The 18,246-nt window shown below is 41.5% G+C and overlaps 2 protein-coding genes across 3 annotated transcripts in view; one reads left to right on the top strand and one right to left on the bottom strand.

The window, feature by feature from the left end:
* The window catches only part of GLMN (glomulin, FKBP associated protein), a 58,727-nt gene extending 51,725 nt beyond the window's left edge, over positions 1 to 7,002 (top strand). For both annotated transcript variants that reach the window (XM_075002434.1, XM_075002435.1), the window contains exons 18-19: positions 1,709 to 1,791; positions 1,943 to 7,002. In XM_075002434.1, the coding sequence (XP_074858535.1) occupies positions 1,709 to 1,791; positions 1,943 to 2,077 (218 nt within the window). In that variant the 3' untranslated portion in view covers positions 2,078 to 7,002. The remainder of the gene's footprint in view (positions 1 to 1,708; positions 1,792 to 1,942) is intronic.
* C9H1orf146 (chromosome 9 C1orf146 homolog) lies at positions 3,202 to 15,256 on the bottom strand. Its single transcript, XM_075002436.1, has 5 exons — positions 15,173 to 15,256; positions 13,065 to 13,158; positions 11,299 to 11,467; positions 5,846 to 5,924; positions 3,202 to 3,327 (listed from the first exon to the last, which is right to left on the bottom strand). Exons 1-5 carry the CDS (start codon positions 15,254 to 15,256, stop codon positions 3,208 to 3,210), a joined length of 546 nt encoding a protein of 181 aa, XP_074858537.1. The 3' UTR covers positions 3,202 to 3,207.
* Between the last annotated feature and the right edge of the window lie 2,990 nt (positions 15,257 to 18,246).

The raw sequence follows: 18,246 nt of genomic DNA, 5'->3' as shown, positions 1-18,246 counted from the left end.
TGGAATTAAAGGACAAATTGCATGACAGATGCTGTGGTTGCTGAAAGGATCTGTGCTATGAACTGAAGCATTCATGGATCTATGCTTGCTCTGGAATGCTGCCACGGGAAATGGCGCAATCTCCAGTTCTTTTTTTGCACGGTTAGTGATGCAGTGAATTCTGGGATTCCAATATGAAACACCCACAAGCAACCGGAACTAAGGCTCTGGGGTGTAGATACCCACAATGCAGTTCTCACACTGTTGAACTTGCAGGGGGTAATGAGGATGCGGAGGTGCGACACAGAGAAAAGGTGGGTTGAATTTCAAGAAGCTTTGTGGACAATTTATTGGAATACATAATATCGAGATTAAGTATTTGAATTTATTATATAACATTTTTATCTCCTAGTGTAGATGCAGCTACAGTTACAACACAAGCCTTAGCTGACTGAGGCTTGTGAGAACATCTTTTTGCCTCTCACCCTTTCACTGCGTATGAACAGCTAGAGTGGGAGTAAAGATCTCACTCATAACATCAATAGGATGTTAAAATTAAACCATTACTAGGATGTTCTATATAAGGTTACAGTGTTCTGGTAAGTTATTTAGTACTAAGAAGAGATTCCGTTTTCCTCACTTTCTGGAACTGCCCTTGCATTCTTCAGAAGCCAAGAAAGGGGATGGATAAAATATGGAGAGGTCTTAGCTTAAACCATAAAATTAAAATCTAAATAGTAGCAAGCTAAATCATATCTTTGAATCTTCACTTTCCATCTTTTTCCATGTGTTAACTATCTATTATTATAAAAGTGTTTAAAAATGGATAACAGGATTATGTTGTGGGAATTCGTGTGTTTTTCCATTTTATGTGACTTACAGCTTCATAAAATTGTCTTCTGCTACAATAATAGACCTATTGCTGCAACTGTTTTACTGTAGTATAAGATTTATCTTTTGAAATCTATCTAGTAGTAGTTCATGTGGAACACTTAGTCTGCAGCTACACTGGGAACTAACTGCAGAGTGAACTTTGAAGTTAGGCACTACTTTGAAGTAGCCAGCAGAGAGTCTACATGCATTTTCCCTTACTTCAAGTTAACTTCGAAGTTGGGAGCCCAACTGCAAAGTCCTTACTCCATTCCCAGGAATGGAGTAGTGCCCTATTTCAAACTTTGAAGTAGGGTGTGTTGGTGTGTGTGTGTGTGTGTGTGTGTGTGTGTGTAGATGCTCAACTTCAGAGTTATTTTTGTATTGTAGACACAGCCTTACTATAAAGAACAGCACAATAGCTTACTAATGCAGTGATCTACCATATTGAAAACTGAGATGTAAGATGTATCAGAGAGGTAGCCGAGTTAGTCTATATCTTCAAAAACAACAAGAAGTCCTGTGGCACCTTATGGACTAACAGAGATTTTGGAGCATAAGCTTTAATGGGCAAAGACCCGCTTTGTCACGCATCTAACAAAGCGGGTCTTTTCCCACAAAAGCTTATGCTCCAAAGTATCTGTAAGTCTGTAAGGTGCCACAGGACTTTGTTTTTGAGATATAAGAGATATCTCTGGTCTACCTTCTGTTAGAATTCAGCATCTTCCATTCCTAGCTCTTGACCAGTCACTAGATACACACATTTAACAATTTAGAATTTTAATATAATGAAGATGTTAATATAAAAATTGGATGGAACATCCTGCTGCTCTATAATGTTTTTTTTCCTCTTTTGCAGTGGCTCACAATTCTCAAACAGTTTGTTCTGTAACAGTTGGTGGAGAAAAGATGCCTAACATGACCACTGAAATGCAGCTTCAGGTGAGGACATACCTTTTTCCAAAATTATGCATATGTTTTTAGACAGATTTTTTTTTTTAACCTGAAAGCAAGAGTACATTTAGATCGGACTGGAAAAAAATAAATGTCATTGTGCTAATATAAATAACATGAATTTTTCTTGACATTTCAGGTTCTACACTCAGCTCTTTTCACATTTGATTTAATAGAAAGTGTTCTGGCCCGAGTAGAAGAACTCATTGAAGTGAAAATAAAAAACGTAACAGATAAAAATATTGGGGGTCATGTGAAGCACTTGATGTCCTAAATCCTAATGATTCTTTAACTTGCAGTACATTAAGATGTTGGTCATTATGATTTTACTTGAAAGAGAGGTTATCAAGCTTTAAACAAGCCCGTTGAAGAATTATTTATAAAAGCTGCTACTGTTGTAATAGGACACGTAAAGAACATGTCTTGACTATAGAATCTAATTAATGTGGATAGACGAGCTACTAATTTCAACAAAATATTGCAATTCCACTCTCATTGAGTTTGCTGCAGTTTTGCTAGTGTTGGAAACTTCATCTGCTTGGCATAATAGTAATTATAATTTACTAATCTTTGGAGATGAGAGGATGTTTTTGGTATGTAGAAATATCTTATGTTTGCATTGCCTAGAACTCACAGGTAATGACTGGAGAGCTTTTGAGATCCACAGACTAGTACTAATTGCTCATATTAGTAATATTTACCTAAGTGGCAATTATTGCCAACCATACTTTTAGATTAATAAAGACCATCTGTAAATCAGGACTGTCCATACTGGTGATTGGAACATAGGGATTTGAAGACAAGGAGAAACCATGCTTCGTAAAGCACCTCTGGGACAAAACCAGATAAATTTAGAACTTTCCACAGTAAAGGGCAATACACACAAACAAGACAGTAAACATAATTTTCATAAAGAGAATAAAGAATGCAATTCAGAGCATAATTGTTAATGATACAGAATAAAATATATGAACTTGGGGAACCTATGCGAGGCTTATTTTGATTATTCTTTGTAGTTAGGGACGATAAGAATCTCCCAAGGAGGAGTGTATGTATTTTGGAAAATAACAAATTACTTTGAAAATTAAGTTAAAGATACATAACTTGCTTTTTAATGCAGTTATATTTAAAGTGTCCAAATTGTAAAAACATAACATATAGTTTTTCAAAAATCCCTTAACTTTCCTCAAAGTTAGCAAATCTGGTATAACTCATACTGTGTGGCATTAAATATCATAGTATATTTTATGTAAATTTTCATTTAATGCATTAATTATATGCAAATATTTTTCAACTGACCATTTTTGTATAATTGCTATATGGTTTTGAACAGACAAGAAAAAAATTGTATTTTGCTTAAAAATGTAACTCCAGAAATTTTGAATAAATCTAAGCCTTACAAAGTTAGTTACAATCCAGTTGGATCTTGTGAAGCATTTTCCAAACCGGACTCTGGTCTATGATCTGAGCTTTTGCCATGAGCATTCTGTAGCGAATATTGTCTATGTGTGGTTTGCTGGTGGTCTTAAAAGAAAATTTAAAAATGAGACATTACTTACAAATATTTTGACTATAAGAGAGTTAAATAATTTGGGTAAAGAAAACCTTGAACCATTTACTCCTAATATAGTACAACTAGAAATTACTCACGAAGAGATTGAGACCGAATTCTCTGAACTTGATATCTGGGGGTAAGGGTGAAATAAAGGTAACTGGATAAATGCCTTAGGATGCCCAACTGATCCTAAAGAACTATTTAAAGCAGCTGTGTGATAACGGGGTTGTTACAGCTGCCAAGGATTAGCTAAATATTGCTGCTTGTGGTCCCTGCTCCAGAGATGAGTGAAATAGTAGTTCTTATGCATATGTATATGCATATGTATTCCAGATGAGGGTCCCCAAATGGGGTAAGGTATCTTATTCAGTTGGCTTGTGGCTGCTTTGCACTGTGAACCTAGTGCAAGCTGACTCTCAACAGAGATCAGGTTCTGGCCTTAAGATTTGGAACTACGGTAACCTCTTTCATATCCAGCATTCTGTCATCCAGAATTCTCAAATAACCAGCTTTTTTAACCATAGGTAAATTTTAGTTATGTTTTCTATGAGTACAGTACAGTGAAAGTTAATACAAATAAATATAGTAAATACGGTGTAAGTTATAGCGTACAATACTACTGTGGTTGGTAAATTAAGTATTCTGCATACATTTTTGCTTGTTTCTTAATATCTAGTCTTGTTTTTCTTTAGTGTTATGCATTGCTAGGTGTACCTCTCTATTATCCAGATTATTTGACTGTCTGGCAACCTACGAGTCCTGTAGCTGCCGGATATGAAAGAGTTTACTGTCAATGATCAAAAAAATGATCTGCGCCTTATGCTAACATTGTCCCGTGCATGGAATTCCCATTAAAGTTACTGGGAGATTTGTGCTGCTCAAGTTCAGGATAGCTTAAAATTTACAGAAAGAGCAGTAGGCCTAATTATTTAATGCCTTTGCAGTTAACATAACGATCTCACGAAAAGCTAGAAGTCTGACGTCCGGTGACTACTATTAAGATGCCAACATTTAACTGTTGTCATCCTTTCGTACGTGAGTTGTCACTGTTCTGATATAGTCTCCAGACTAGAAAACGACTGCAACATCTTATTCCAGAATATTGTAACTTGATAAATATTGATATTTTTCATATGGTGACCACCTATGAATAGGATAAAACACAAGCTAATATCTGGTTTTAAAGCTTGTTTTTGGTCCTTTTATTTTTGGTGCATTATTGGAGTGTTGTCCGTATTATTATAATGAATGTTGAATCAGCATTTGTGTAGAAAAAATCAAGTAGCTCTTACCATATTCATTCATCTTTTCAAAGAAAATTCATGTTTCATTAAGCATGTAGGATGTTCTGCAGTTGCACAGATATAAACAACATAAATGGGCCCTGTTGTACAAGTTGCACCTCCCTTCATCTGTCACCCTCAGGACCTGACTGGTCCCAGATGAGGGAATTTGCTGGATGAAAAGAGGACCCCCTGTCCCAGGCTGCCCAGTCTGCTGCTCCTCCCTGTTGCTGGTTTCACTTTTGTCCTCTCCCTCCCATTTCCAACCCTGTGGCCCCCTTACCTCCTACCCAGACCTTAGGCTGACACCAGCCACCCATGCTCTGGCTGCTAGCTGTGGAGGCAGGCTCCAGCCCCAGCCAAGCTGCCAGACATGACCCTGGAAGTGCCACTGCCAGCTCCAGTACTGGCCTCATGAGTGCTGGATGGGGCCACAGCCTCAAGGGCACTGGCTCTGGCCCTGGCCCCACAGGTGCTGAATATGGCTAGGCTCCAGCCCCAGCTCCACAGCTGCTGCTGTTGCAGCCCCAGCCCTGCGGAAGCTGGCTACAGCACTGTCCAGGGCACTGACTCTGGCCAAGCCCAGCCACTGGGGCTGGCTGTGACCCCAGCTGGACTGCCAGTGCAGCCCTGACCCGGCAGGAACCAGGTTCATCCCCAGCAAGGCTTCTGGTATGGACCCCAGCCTACAGGGCTCCCAGTCCCCGTGAGTGCTGGCTCTGGACCTGAAGGCTTGCTCCAACCCTGACTGGGCTGCTGGTGTGATCCCAGCCCTGCAGGCACTGGACATGGACATGGCACTGGCTCAAATCCCAGTCCCACACAATTCTGTTCAGATGAGGAATAGCGGGGGCAGGAGTCACTTCCCAGAGCCTTGGGGGAGCATGGATGGCTGCCACATCCCTGCCCCTTTCCCAGGGCTCCCGGGGAGTGCTGGGGGCTGCCACTTCCCTGACTGCCGTTTCCCTGGGGAACACTGGTGGTTGCCACTTCCCTGGGGCTCCCAGGGCAGGCCGGGGGCTGCTCATTCCTCAGGGAGCACTGGCGGCTGCTGCTTTCCTGGGCTCCTGGGGAGTGCTGGTGGCTGCCACTTCCTTCCCAGCTCCCATATTTGAGACAGGGAGATATGGTTGCCCTATTTATTGATGTATTTTTAATAAACGCTTTATGGGTAATACTTGTTAATATATACCACGAGACTTACCTTGGCTATAGTTAGCATGAGTTTAACCGTTTCAGCAGTGTTATGAACAGGAATCACACGTAAATTACTGCCCAAGAATCTGCACATCAGAATAACAGTGGTTACATTTTAAGTCTCTATTTACAGTACATGACGGGCTTGAGGCTGAACACCCCTTCTCACATTATCCCAATTACTTTTTTCCACCTGAGGGTTTCCCACAGTTTTGGGTGTCTGGGCAGCTGTCCTCACTGTGCATCTTATGGAGGCAGTGTTTTGGCCAGGTTTTTACAAAGATGGTGGTGGTGATAATTGCCCAACTCAGGTCACAGATCACCTATAACCTTTCATGGATGACATGCTGACGATACTTCATCGCAGTCAGCAGCGCACTGGGTCATATCTCAGAAATCAAATCTCCAGCTATGTGGCTCCATTATCAGTGTGACATTCTGTACCTTGGGTGAGCACTCAGTAACCCCCGCTATTCCTCATCTGAATAGAATTGTGATATTGCATATAGAACATGTCATGTGAGGGGTCTGGGGAAAGACTATGATCTGCTGAAAGTAATTTCTCTATCCATATATGTGTTTCAGTGCATATGAAAATAAAAATTGTGTTGTATGTTTTCACTAAAATATGCTGTGGGTGTGGGAGATGCTAGCTCTACAGAGACAATGACAAGGGAGGTAGCTAACACCCTGCTGAGTGCTGTTGTACAGACCTCACTGGCCATTGTGTAGTAAGGGAGTCAAAATTCAGTGACATATTTACATGAAAGCCATACCAAGGGAATTGCTCACTTTTACTTAGAAGTCATTCAGCAGTGCCCATCAGACAGGCCCAGACTTCTACATGGAGGAAGGGTATAAAAACTAAATATGAGGGCCCATGCTTGGCCTTTTTCCTTTACTCACCTACTCTGCAAGCAACCATGACACTGAGAAGACTGAAGGTTCCAACTAAAGAGACTGGCCTAGATTTCTAGGGTAGAATCTGTACTATGGGCTGCGGTACCTTGTGGGTTGAGAAAAACTGCTTGATTTAGTTATTGTCCGGTCTGATAAGGTTGAGAGTTTAAACTGTGTGTTTGTATTTTCTTTTCTTGTGGTAATTACTCTGACTTTTTGCCTGTCAATACCACTTACATTCTTTTTTAGTCAATAAATTTCTACTGTTTACCTTTACCAGTGAGTTTGTATGAAGTGGGTGGCCAATCTGCTCAAGTTTTATCAAAGCTAGTGTATGTCCACTTTTAATTGATGAAGTGGTGAACCAATTAATAAATGAGGTGGTTTAGTCCTGAGGTATAATGCTGGGAGCTAGGGGGATTTGGCTCTGGTGCTTTTCTCTGAGTGATTAATGAGTGGCTCTGGGAGCATTCTTGCAGTCTGACTGAGTGTGGGGGTCTCTACATATTTGTGTTGTAGTGATAGCAGCACCTGGAGGGGACACTAGCAAGGCATTGTGAGAGGCAGCCCAGGCTGGAGGGAGTTTAGGAGGCACAGTGACTGCAGCCTGGGGGAATCATGTCAAAATCAGTACCAAGAAAAGTTCTCTGGTTCCGTCCAGAAATTTATTTTCTTGTTCCAGAAGGGTGGTTGTAGCACTATATCTCTACTGCTTGGACTACCCTGATGTTGTGCATAGGGCTCATTCCACAGGCACGATCAAGCAGAAGAAGTCTTCACTTTAAAAGTGTGTGTTCACTCCCTGGAACACATGAAAGCTCAAGTACAGGTTCTGACTCAGAAGCTTGTGATGGTGGCCAGCCTGACAACCTCTGCAAAGGCATGCCTGTCTGCCTTCCAGATCCTGTAGTCCTCATACCCAACCGCACCCTAGAAAACATGGGTGCTCACATGGAGACTCACACTGACTTCGCTGAAGAATTTTGGAGCCTTAAACTTGTGACCCAGGGAGTTCTGGGCCATTAATTCTTCTGTATTACCACTGAACTCTTAGGCAAGGTGTCAGCTGGAAGACCCTGTGAAGTTGAGCTTTGCAGGAAGTACTGCTCAGCAGGGCTTGAATGGCAGCTCCTCCCAGCCCATGTACTGACTTATGCTGGTATATAAATCAGGAGGCCATCAGAGGAAGCTGGCTGAATGCCACAGACTGCCTGCTTGCTTCCTCTTCATAACTTGCTTTTCTCCATGTAGAGCCAAAGGTAAGCTGGTGTGATGATCCAGCAAGAAGATGCCAGCCAGCTGGGGTACTGCAGCTGTTCTCACCCAGGTTCCCAGGGCTTACCTGCAGGCAGCCAGACAAGTGAAAGGGGCTGGCTTGAGGTGCACATGCCCCCCATCTCAAGCTGCCCCAGCTTCCCCACACTTCCCCCACAGGTGCCACTTAGGAAGGGTGGCAGCCACATGTACCTGGGACTCTGCTGCTGTTCCCCTTTCCATGACTGTCAGGAAGTGAGTGGAAAGAGCACTGCTTGTGTTCCTTCCTCTTACTACCAGCTGCCAAGGGGAAGGGCAGAGGAGTACTTTTCACAAGGTGTGCACTTTCCCCTGACTCCCACATCATTAAGGAAGGGGAAGAAGAGCAGCAGCATCCTGGTATGCTTGGCTCCAGCCCCGCCCCTGACCCCACCATCCTGAAATGGCACCAGAAGCTTTATTGCACAGTTGGCAACAGGGCCTACTTTGTGTCTACATTTTCTACTACTAGGGAAAGTGGTACAGAAAGTACAAAGAGAACAGCCATTGGTAATTCTGATAGCTTTTCATTGGCCATGGAGACCTTGGTTCTCAGGTGTGATAGAACGGGAACTGGTGACCCCATTCCAGCTTTCAGGAAGACAAACCATCCTCTCACAAGGTCCTCTTCTTCATCCAGACCCAAAATGACTTCAGTTACTAACTAGACTGGTTATTGAAGCACTGGAAGGTCTTATTCTGTCATATAGAGACATCAAGACATTGTTTTCAGTCTAGGAGAATATTGACACTGAAGGTGCACTCTTATGTAGTCCTGACTGAGCAACTGGTGCCAGGCAGATAATGCTGATGACAGAAATTCAGGAATGACAGCTACACTGGGCTTTCTCTAAGAAGGCACAGACAGCGGCCTCCAGCCCAGTACCACCACGTGTCTGGTGTCTGTTCTTAGTAGTTTGCAGGCTCCTCAGGTTCTCTGGCAAACAATGCACAGATGGCCAGATTCCCTTGAGCAATCCAATTAGCCAGGCCAGTAGTCAGGCCATACTATCCAGACATAACATTCTACCTTTCAGTTATACACAGTTAAAACAAGAGGGTAAGCCTAATAAGAATGTCACTTTAAACACACAGAAGTTTATGAGGGAGCAAAGAAATTTGCACTGCTCTTGATTGTAGTATCTAATCTGGGGATAAATGTGACTTTACTGTTTACCCATTGTCAATCCACCACCTTTCATAAATGGTGCATCCAATGACAACTTTACAACAGGGTCTATAATAGGTTTTAGTTACTCAAGCTTGAATTGAACAGTGTAATGAAGGCAAGAAGGTTTAGAAGCTTTAAAAAACTAAACTTCTAGAAACATTTGCAGAGACTTTGCATTCCAGTGTAGTGCTAAAATACTCCAGGGACAAAGGCTGTTTCTGCACTAGAAACCTGACAGCAGTGCAGCTGTGCTGCTGTAAGATTTCTGGTGTAGCTGCTCTATGCCAATGCCAGAGAGCTCTCCTGTAAACAGAATTAAACCCCTCCTATTACCTGCACAAATTTTGTTATCCCTTCCACGCTTCAGGAACGGGGACAGACACACACATACCCCTTGAGCCCTAGGAGCGGGGTAAAGTTGTGTGTGCCCCTGAAGTGTGGAAGAGGAGCAGCAGTAGCTATTCCACTCAAGAAGCTTTCCTACCCCTATAGAACTATGCAGACTGCTACTTCTGCTTGCACAACTTCTGTTTCTGAAGGGGGTAGTTTTTCACACCCCTAAGTGAAATAAGTTTTGTCAACATATGTGGTAGTGTAGCCATTGCCTGTATGTGATGGATCAGGGTGACTAGGGTTGAGCATGCTTTAAAATCATCAGAGGGTTAATCAAACTAGCAGCCAACTTTGGAGATGTACAGCTGCTCCTGTGACCGACCTTCCTTGTGATGATGGGTAAGAAGTTTTAAAATCAGATGAACAAACATTTGTCACACATTTCTTTATGCAGACAAGGCTTGTTACAGGTAAACGTTGTAGGTATTTCAAAATTAAAGAAAAATGGCAAACATTTCCAGTCTATCACAAATCTAGAAAAAAGACTCACTAAATATATTACATAGCACTGAAGTGACTGAATGACGTGTCATGATTTCAAGGGTATCCCATATTGTCAAGTTGACTGTGACATGTCAGAATGATTCTGGTAGCATTGTTTTGCACATTCTCCATTAATGAGCCAAGCCAATGTGTTACAAATGTTAGCCTTTGGCTAATTTCCCACTAGCTAAGCAAAATCAAGTTCACCTGTGTAATGATTAGAGAAGTCTGTAGAATGTACACATTCTGAGTGATGTTATGAAATTGTCATTATATAAAACTGCTGTATCATGGAATGCCTCAAGGTCTGTGTATTCAACATAACTGACAAGCCTTTAAGCCTGTGTCTCCCGGACTAAGGACAATATAGTATCAGATTATTAAAGACTATCACCATCTGAATAGTTCTTACTTGGGAAGAAAAAAAAATACAGCATACTAGGTGAAACTAGTTCTCCAACCTCCATCCTCAGTTTGGGAGTGGGAGAGAGCTGGCATTTGGAGAGAGGGAAATTCCCAAACATAGCATGAGGAAGCCAAAGTGCTGAGAGTAGCCTTTAACAGCTTTAATGAGTGAAGACAGACAGGATATTTTGGAAGACAGGAGGAAGCAGGAAGAAGGGTCCATGTTTCAGAATGCAAGCCATGCACTGCAACAGAAAATGTCTGGATACCCCTCATGACTCTGATCCTAGCCCAAAACATGCAGGTATAGAAATGCAGGTATAGTTTATTATTTTTGTACAGGCCTGTGTATTTCTTATGTGAGGAGGAAAAAAGCAGTGGCGTTAGAATCCTGTGCAAAGTGTCGTTGTGTTTTACATGTCATGCTGCAGGCACAGGAGACCCATGTAGCTAAAGTTCTAGAAGAGGGTAAATTTAAATTCTGGCTGGATGTCTAAGGGGCTTAGTTAGCACTGTTTCCAAGAACAAAGTAGTGAGCTGTGAGGTCATTCTAAGGAGGCAGGAGATGGGACAGAGGGTCTGTGACCTGAGCATGTGGCTAGAAACCCCAAGCCAGAGACAGTTCCTTGGCTCTGTTGAGACTTTGAGGTTTAAAACACCCAAGGATTCAGCATTTGGATCCCCTCACAGCAGTCAGGCAATGGACTGGCTTGAGTGAACCTTTGAAAATTTGTAAGACATTTGTGCAAATATTCATTAATATTACATCTCATTTTTCTTCAGTAATAAAAATATTGGTTCAGTTAAAGACATACCTTTTTTGAATCCTGAACATTAAATCCCATTCTTTTGGGCCATGCAAAGCAGCTGACAATAGCAAAAAACTATTCCGATGAATGTTTATGAACTTCTCAGTTCTGTGTAAAAACAGTTCTTCTCCTGTCTTTAACAAGTCTTGGGTATCTGCTAATAGAAATGCAATGCCTAGAGAAGAAATACATTACAATGTAAGCTCATAAATCTGACAAAGTGGGTCTTTGCCCACAAAAGCTTATACGCCAAAATATCTGTTAGTCTATAAGGTGGCACAGGACTTCTTGTTGTTCTCGAAGATACACACTAACATGGCTACCTCTCTAATGTAAGCTCAGTTTTTCATTTCAAGATGTTAATGAAGGCTAGCCTTCTAACAACTATTAATGTCATCAATTCAAACATTATTTCAGAAGGCAAAGGAATAGAAATTGTTGGTCAATCAGCATACCTTAGCAATAATGTGCAAGCCACTGGAGATGATGAGAAGGATATAATGAGAAGGAAATAATGTCACAAATTGGAAAGACAGCAGATGCAGTCACCATCTTAAGCTCTGGCTATGAAAAAACTACAGTGTAAGACCAAAGTATGAGTTTTCAACTTAAATGTTAATATGAAAATAACATGGGTGGGAAATCTTGAAATTGGTGAAAGATCCAGCCACTCTAGGTATTAAATGGAATGAATTTACAATAGTTGCCAAGATTTATCAGACTTCAACAAACCTTTATCTCTGAAGTTATCCAAAAAAGAAAAGCATGTGGGGAACAGCTTATGAGCAAAGACAGAGCATCAGATGTGCTGCTGAGCACCAGAAGGAACATGCAAACAGGCCAACCAAAAGAACCACTTTGTGAGACAGTTCGCAGGCCGGGAAGACCTTATGAGTACAACACATAGGACAGGAAGAGCAGCTCAGGTTAGACTGGGATAGCAGAAACTTGTTTATATTTCATGCAATGTTGATTGAACAGAAAGCTTTCAGATGCACAGTAAGCAGAAAAATTTTGTCTCAATATCAGTTTGAAGTGCTGTTCTACTCTGAAAAGCAATTATATAAACAGTAATCTAGGGTGTCAAGTTTGTTGCCTCAGTGATTTCCTGTTCAAATGTGCTCATTTTACCTTTTTTATTTTTATTTTATTTTATTTTTGTAAATGCCAGCTGAGCAAATTCAGCCTGAAACAGGAGGGTCAGGCTGGTTTTCTTTTCACATGTCGTCACTAGTAGGAAAGGTATTGCTGGCTGATTTATGTTTTTTGTGTGGTGTTATTGTCCCAGTGAGATTCATTTAGGTGCGATTGAGATTCCATGTACAGTTTGATTAATGCACAGAGAACGGAATCCAAATCTGTCACTCTTAGATGAATGGCTTCAATAAAGCTAACAAGATGAAATAATAGCAGAGTTTTTTTTTTTAATCACAGAAGTCATTAGGTACACAGAAGAAGCTGTTCTGGCAAGTAAGATGACATTTTCTGTAGTTACGTTTCAGAGTACAACTGCATTTTAATGCAGTAACTAGTATCTGGTTTCTGTCTCCAGCGCCTTCTCTCCTCACATCTACTCTGTTATAATATTGGCTTCTTGAAAGGGTAAAATACACTGGCACTTTTACATTCAATATTCCAAACTGACTGACATTTCTGCAGTACCCTTGTACAATTTTTTAAGTCTTCTCTGTGCAAGAGGAGCTGCTCTATACCCCATTAAAATTTCTGATGTATTCTTTAAGACATATGTGCTGTGATTCAATTTACTGTACCAGAAAGAGAAAAAATAATGGATCCATCTTCCACCGAATCTGAATATCGAATTCTGTGCTGTTGATAGTGTAGAGATGCTGAAATTTCATGACCCTAAATAAAGTTAAAAAAAAATTATATAATGTATTTATATGATATTAAATGGCCTTTAGAACCTTAGTTTAGAAAATTAATTTTATTCCAGTGTAGTATGGATTTTAAATGTTTTAACTGATCTTTTGCTTCCTTGATGAAAATAAGAAATATTTGCATAGCTGCAACAATGACTTAGGTGTGAAATAATGGTGTCACAATGTTTTAATTCTTTACCTCTTCTCTTATAACCATCCTGTGTACATTAATTTTGTCACAGGACACACTTGCATAATACACAAAGAGCATCACTAACAACATTTTACAGTCAAATCCTTGTTTTTAAAAAGTAATGCACAAAAGGAAGATTTGCAGCCAGTAGAAATGTGCACGCTAGATCTCTGCCTGCCTGCAATTAGATAGGCTGGTTTGAATTCATCAAGAAGGAGTGGCAGAAAAGTGTGTTCTGGAAAACATGCTTAATGTAGGAGCTTCATAGCAGAATATAAACTGCTTAGGAAAGCAAAACAAAAGCACCATTCAACTTCATCTGACTTGGGTGGACTTGTAAATATTTTTCACCCTGCAGTTTGAATTTTCTAGTGTTTGTTCCAGAAAAATAGAAGTCTCAAACAATCCCCCACATAATGCAAAGGCAACCAACGAATTATTTGCAGCTAGAGTTAGACTAGATTTTTTTAGCTTACCTTTTTAGACTACAGCCAGGCTACTAAGTGCAGTACTGGAAGGTGGTAGTGACTAGGGGCAGTGCAACAAACAGAATCAAGAAGCATTAGCCCTGTTGGCAACACTGCTACCAATGTCCTACAGTTGTGTCTACACTAGCTCCATACTTTGAAGGGAGCATGGTAAGCAGGGTATTGGGACCTTATGAATGAAATGCTGCAGTGCATATGCAATACTTCTTTAAACTAATTCTCCCCCACAGCAACTTCAAAGTGTCAGCTCATGTGTAGCCACAGCTAACCCGCTGGTACTTGGTAGTGCCTTGGCAACTTCAAAGTACCAGCGGGTTAGCTGTGGCTACACACAAGCCGGCACTTCGAAGTTGCCATGGGGGAGAATTAGCTTAATGACATGCTACATATGCACCACAGCACTTCATTAATAATCTCTGGACACCCTGCTTACCGTTCTGTCTTTGAAGAAGGGAGCTAATGTAGACAAACCCTATGCGATGCTGGGTAAGTCTCTCCATCTGATCTTCAGTTTCCCCAGCTGTCAACTGAGGCTAATCCTTTTCCTGCTTTGTAGAATGATCTTCAGTCCTTTTGATAAAAGACACTGTGCAGCTAATGTATAATTATTGCTAAAAAAGACAAATTCACAAACCATAACTGTGAAATAGACAAGTTAAGAGTAGATTCACTCTCTAAACCAGCATAAAACTGGCCTCAAGATCAGGAAGCCATAACCATCTTCCTGACATCTCTTTTATTCTGCTGAGTGTACAGAAATTCTGGACTGTGACTTTACAGCACAAATCAGACTTCAATCTCCTTAACAGCCAGAATTTTAAACCAAAAATTGTGCACCCATGTTTGAATCTCTTTACTTATTACTATAATCTCTGTAAAGGATTAATACTGTATAATAACAGAACACACAGTCTTCAGGGTGGAATCTAGAAGATGAAAACTACTTGCTGGAATGATTTAACATTGACCAGCTGAAAAAAAAATCCATATAGTAGCATCATATCATTAGTCTCAGTACAACATAAACAGAATGGGAGGAAAACATTTCTAAAGAAGTGTAACTCACAACAGCAGGTGGCAGGAATACTAACCTGGTACAAAACACAAAGGGAAATAGCTAGCAGAATAGGGAGGAAATGAAGTAGGACTTCTATGATAGCAGCAGGTTGCCCAGATAAGTGACACTTTTTCCTTTATCTAGTGTATACTTTAATATCTAAAATATTTTTTGGTTATAACATCTTGGAAATACTTGACAGTTGCTTCAATGTTAGTGAATCACTTGCTGCAGTTGACCAATAATTGGTATACCCTACCTGAAGAGCTGAGCTCATGATAACGGTTGTGATCCATCTTGTGTTTTCCTGCCTGCCACTTTCCTCCATTGTCTCGGGGCTCATTAAGGTTTCTGGAATGAAATCTCTGGTCAAATGTTCTGAAAAGCTTTAAAAAAAATCCTAGAATCAGACGGCGTGAGAGACAACAGAAATATCAGCCACCAACTGAAGTGAACACAGCTGTAATAAAGGACCCTTTTTAGTTGTGTTTGCTCAAGTCATCAAGGGTATGGCTACATGGCAAGGTTATTCTGGAATAGTTTATTTCAGAGTTATTATTCCAAAATAACACATCTCCATCATGGGGAAACCTCAGAATATGCAAAACTTATCCCAAAATAGTATGTCTACACACAATAGAAGCTATTTCATATTAGAGCCCATGGAAGCACTGCTACCATGGGTGCTAATCCAAAATACCATGTCTACACAGCAGAATTATTTCAGAATAAACTATTCCGGAATAGTTTATTTTGAAATAGCCCCTATTCCCTGTCTATACAGCCCCTATTCTGAAATACCTATTTTAGAAGAAGTGCTGTTCCTTGTACAATGAGGTTTTCCAAATTCAAAATATGCTGTCTGCTATTTCAAAATTATTTCAGAATAGTGGTTGTGTTGTGCAGATGCTCACAAAGTTATTGTGGAATAGTGGCCATTAGTTTGAAATAACTTTGCTGTGTAGAAATAACCAGAGACGCATCAGACACCAACGGGAACTGAGCCCATGGTTATTGATGATGATGATGATGATGATGCTAAAAGCCTACAGCTGAAATCAGGGCAACAGTGCCTAGCCATTTTACAAACACAGGATAGGAGATACTGTCTTGTCCAAAAAACTTACAATCTAACTCCACAAGGCAGGCCACTGGTTGAACAAATTATCCAGCAGAGTATTGGGAGAGGAAGCACAGACAGATCAGCTGACCTGCTCAAGATCGCATAAAAAGTCAGCACCAGGGCCACCTGCCCAGAGATTTCACAATCCAAAATCTAACATGTCAGCTTTGAATTAATAATTTTTAAAAATCAGATTGTTCATAGTAAGGAATTATTGTTTTAGAGAAATGTTCTTACAGTCGTATAAACTTTTGTAATAGCAGAGAGGTAGCCGTGTTAGCCTATGTACTATCAAAACAAAAAAGCAGTCCAGTAGCACGTCAAAGACTAACAAAATAATTTATTTTGGGGTTGAGCTTTCCACGGGGAAAGCTCATCGCCTAATAAATTATTTTGTTAGTCTTTGAAGTGCTACTGGACTGCTTTTTTGTTTTGATAAACTTCGGGATGTGCTCAACTGCTCAGAAACATTGTGAATATTGTTCCTAAAGGAATTTGCTGCACCCATGACCGTTTTCCATTTCACAACTGTCCTATCATTCAAATGGCTGAGATGAGAAAGACTAAAGAGAATGCTGCTTTGGAACATGTCCATGGCATTTCTAACTGGCCAGGATGGTGCTGCTGAACAATCTCATTACCTCCTAAAGCCTACAGGGAGGTTCAGTGACTTGGCAAAAGTCCCAGTGCCTGGCTTAGAAGCAGCCTAAACAGAGCCTGGCTTAGAATTCAGGATTTCCTGGTGTTTTATAAAATAAACACAAATAAGTACACATCAAGGAATGTAACAGGGCTCAGTGTGCCTTTCTTTTCATGACTCACCAGGGAGTGAGACAATCATGCAACGATTCAGTTGGTTAAAATGGTCAGACGTACCTACAAGATTTAAGAGCCTAAATCCCATTTTCAAAAGGCAGTTTTGCCTTTTGGGGCAATTTTTACTAGGATGCTTTTGACAGTTTTACCTCAGGTCTCTTCCATGGCACAATTAAGCTCACAAGCTTCTCAGCCGACCTTCACTTTGTGCCACATTTGTTTTTTTGAAAGCTATAGCTCGGTCTGGCTACATTTAATAGCACGTACCTTCTTCACCAGGAGTATCTTTACACCTCTGGGAGGAGGCTGTGGGGTCCAGGGACAACCTCATCGGGAAGCCTTGAGTTCTCCAGCCTAGCTCAGCCACTGATCTAGTGTAACTTTATTCCTAGTCACTGAACCGCCTCACTCCCCTCTGTGACAAGCAGATGTGACGGCTGCTCTATGTCAGAGGCGGGACGTGAGGCCTGCTTTGTGATGCTCAGCATGAGCGCAGGGCAAATCCCATCTGAGGGCTGGTACCTTTGGGGATGGCTCTACCTTTCCACGTTAGAGCAGACACCCTCAGATTGGCGACGTTAAAGGACGTGACAAGGCACAGACAACATACCCCTGTGAGGCCTTCCAGGCCCTCCCCCCGGCTACCGACCCTGCCTGGCAGAAGGCACTTGGAAGGTGGATCTAAGACAGCTCGTGATTGGCTGGGGACCGCTCGCACAGAGGTGTCACATGCCTGTGCTGCATCCCCACAGTGTGCTGGGCCCACAGAGCAAGAACCAGCTGCCAAGTCTGTCCAGGGGAGACAGGGAAAGAAAGGCATTAACTGAAGTGTTGAGCCACGCAGCCCCTCAGGTTATACAGATGGCCCAGCTAATCCTGCCCTTTTGAAATGCCCAGCCTCCTGGCTGCTACTGAACGGAGCGGAAATGGAGCAGGCAGAAGTTGGGCCAGGGTTTGAGGGCTCCTCGCTCCTTTTGGTACCACAGGCCCCTGGACTAAGTCAAGGAGCAACTTGAGGCTTTCCTCCAGGTGACGTGCACCAATTCAAACCCAGTGTCTGTTTGTGATTTGGGAAGTTCACACGAAAAAAGCAAACACCCCACCATTATTTTATCCCCAGGAAGATAACCTCTGCCCCACCCCCACCCCCACGTTCAATGGGAAGATGGTGGAGCTCAAGAACCCAACTGGTTACTCTCTGCTCTGTCTACTCAGCTCTCTTCTGTTCCACATTGCTTTCTGATCTGAGGGGACTGCAGCCCTGGGTGAGGCACCAGTGGGAATCCTGAGACTTTGGAAGCCACTCCGATCATTGCCCTATAAAGCCAAAGTCTCAGTCTAAAAACTGATATACGTACGTGAGCTGCCTGGTGATATGAAGAATTACTGATTGC

The sequence above is a fragment of the Carettochelys insculpta genome, chromosome 9, assembly GCF_033958435.1.
Source record: "Carettochelys insculpta isolate YL-2023 chromosome 9, ASM3395843v1, whole genome shotgun sequence".
NCBI classification, from domain to species: Eukaryota; Metazoa; Chordata; order Testudines; family Carettochelyidae; genus Carettochelys; species Carettochelys insculpta.
The sequence above is the reverse complement of the archived record's forward strand: the minus strand, read 5'-3'. Positions and strand labels throughout refer to the sequence as shown.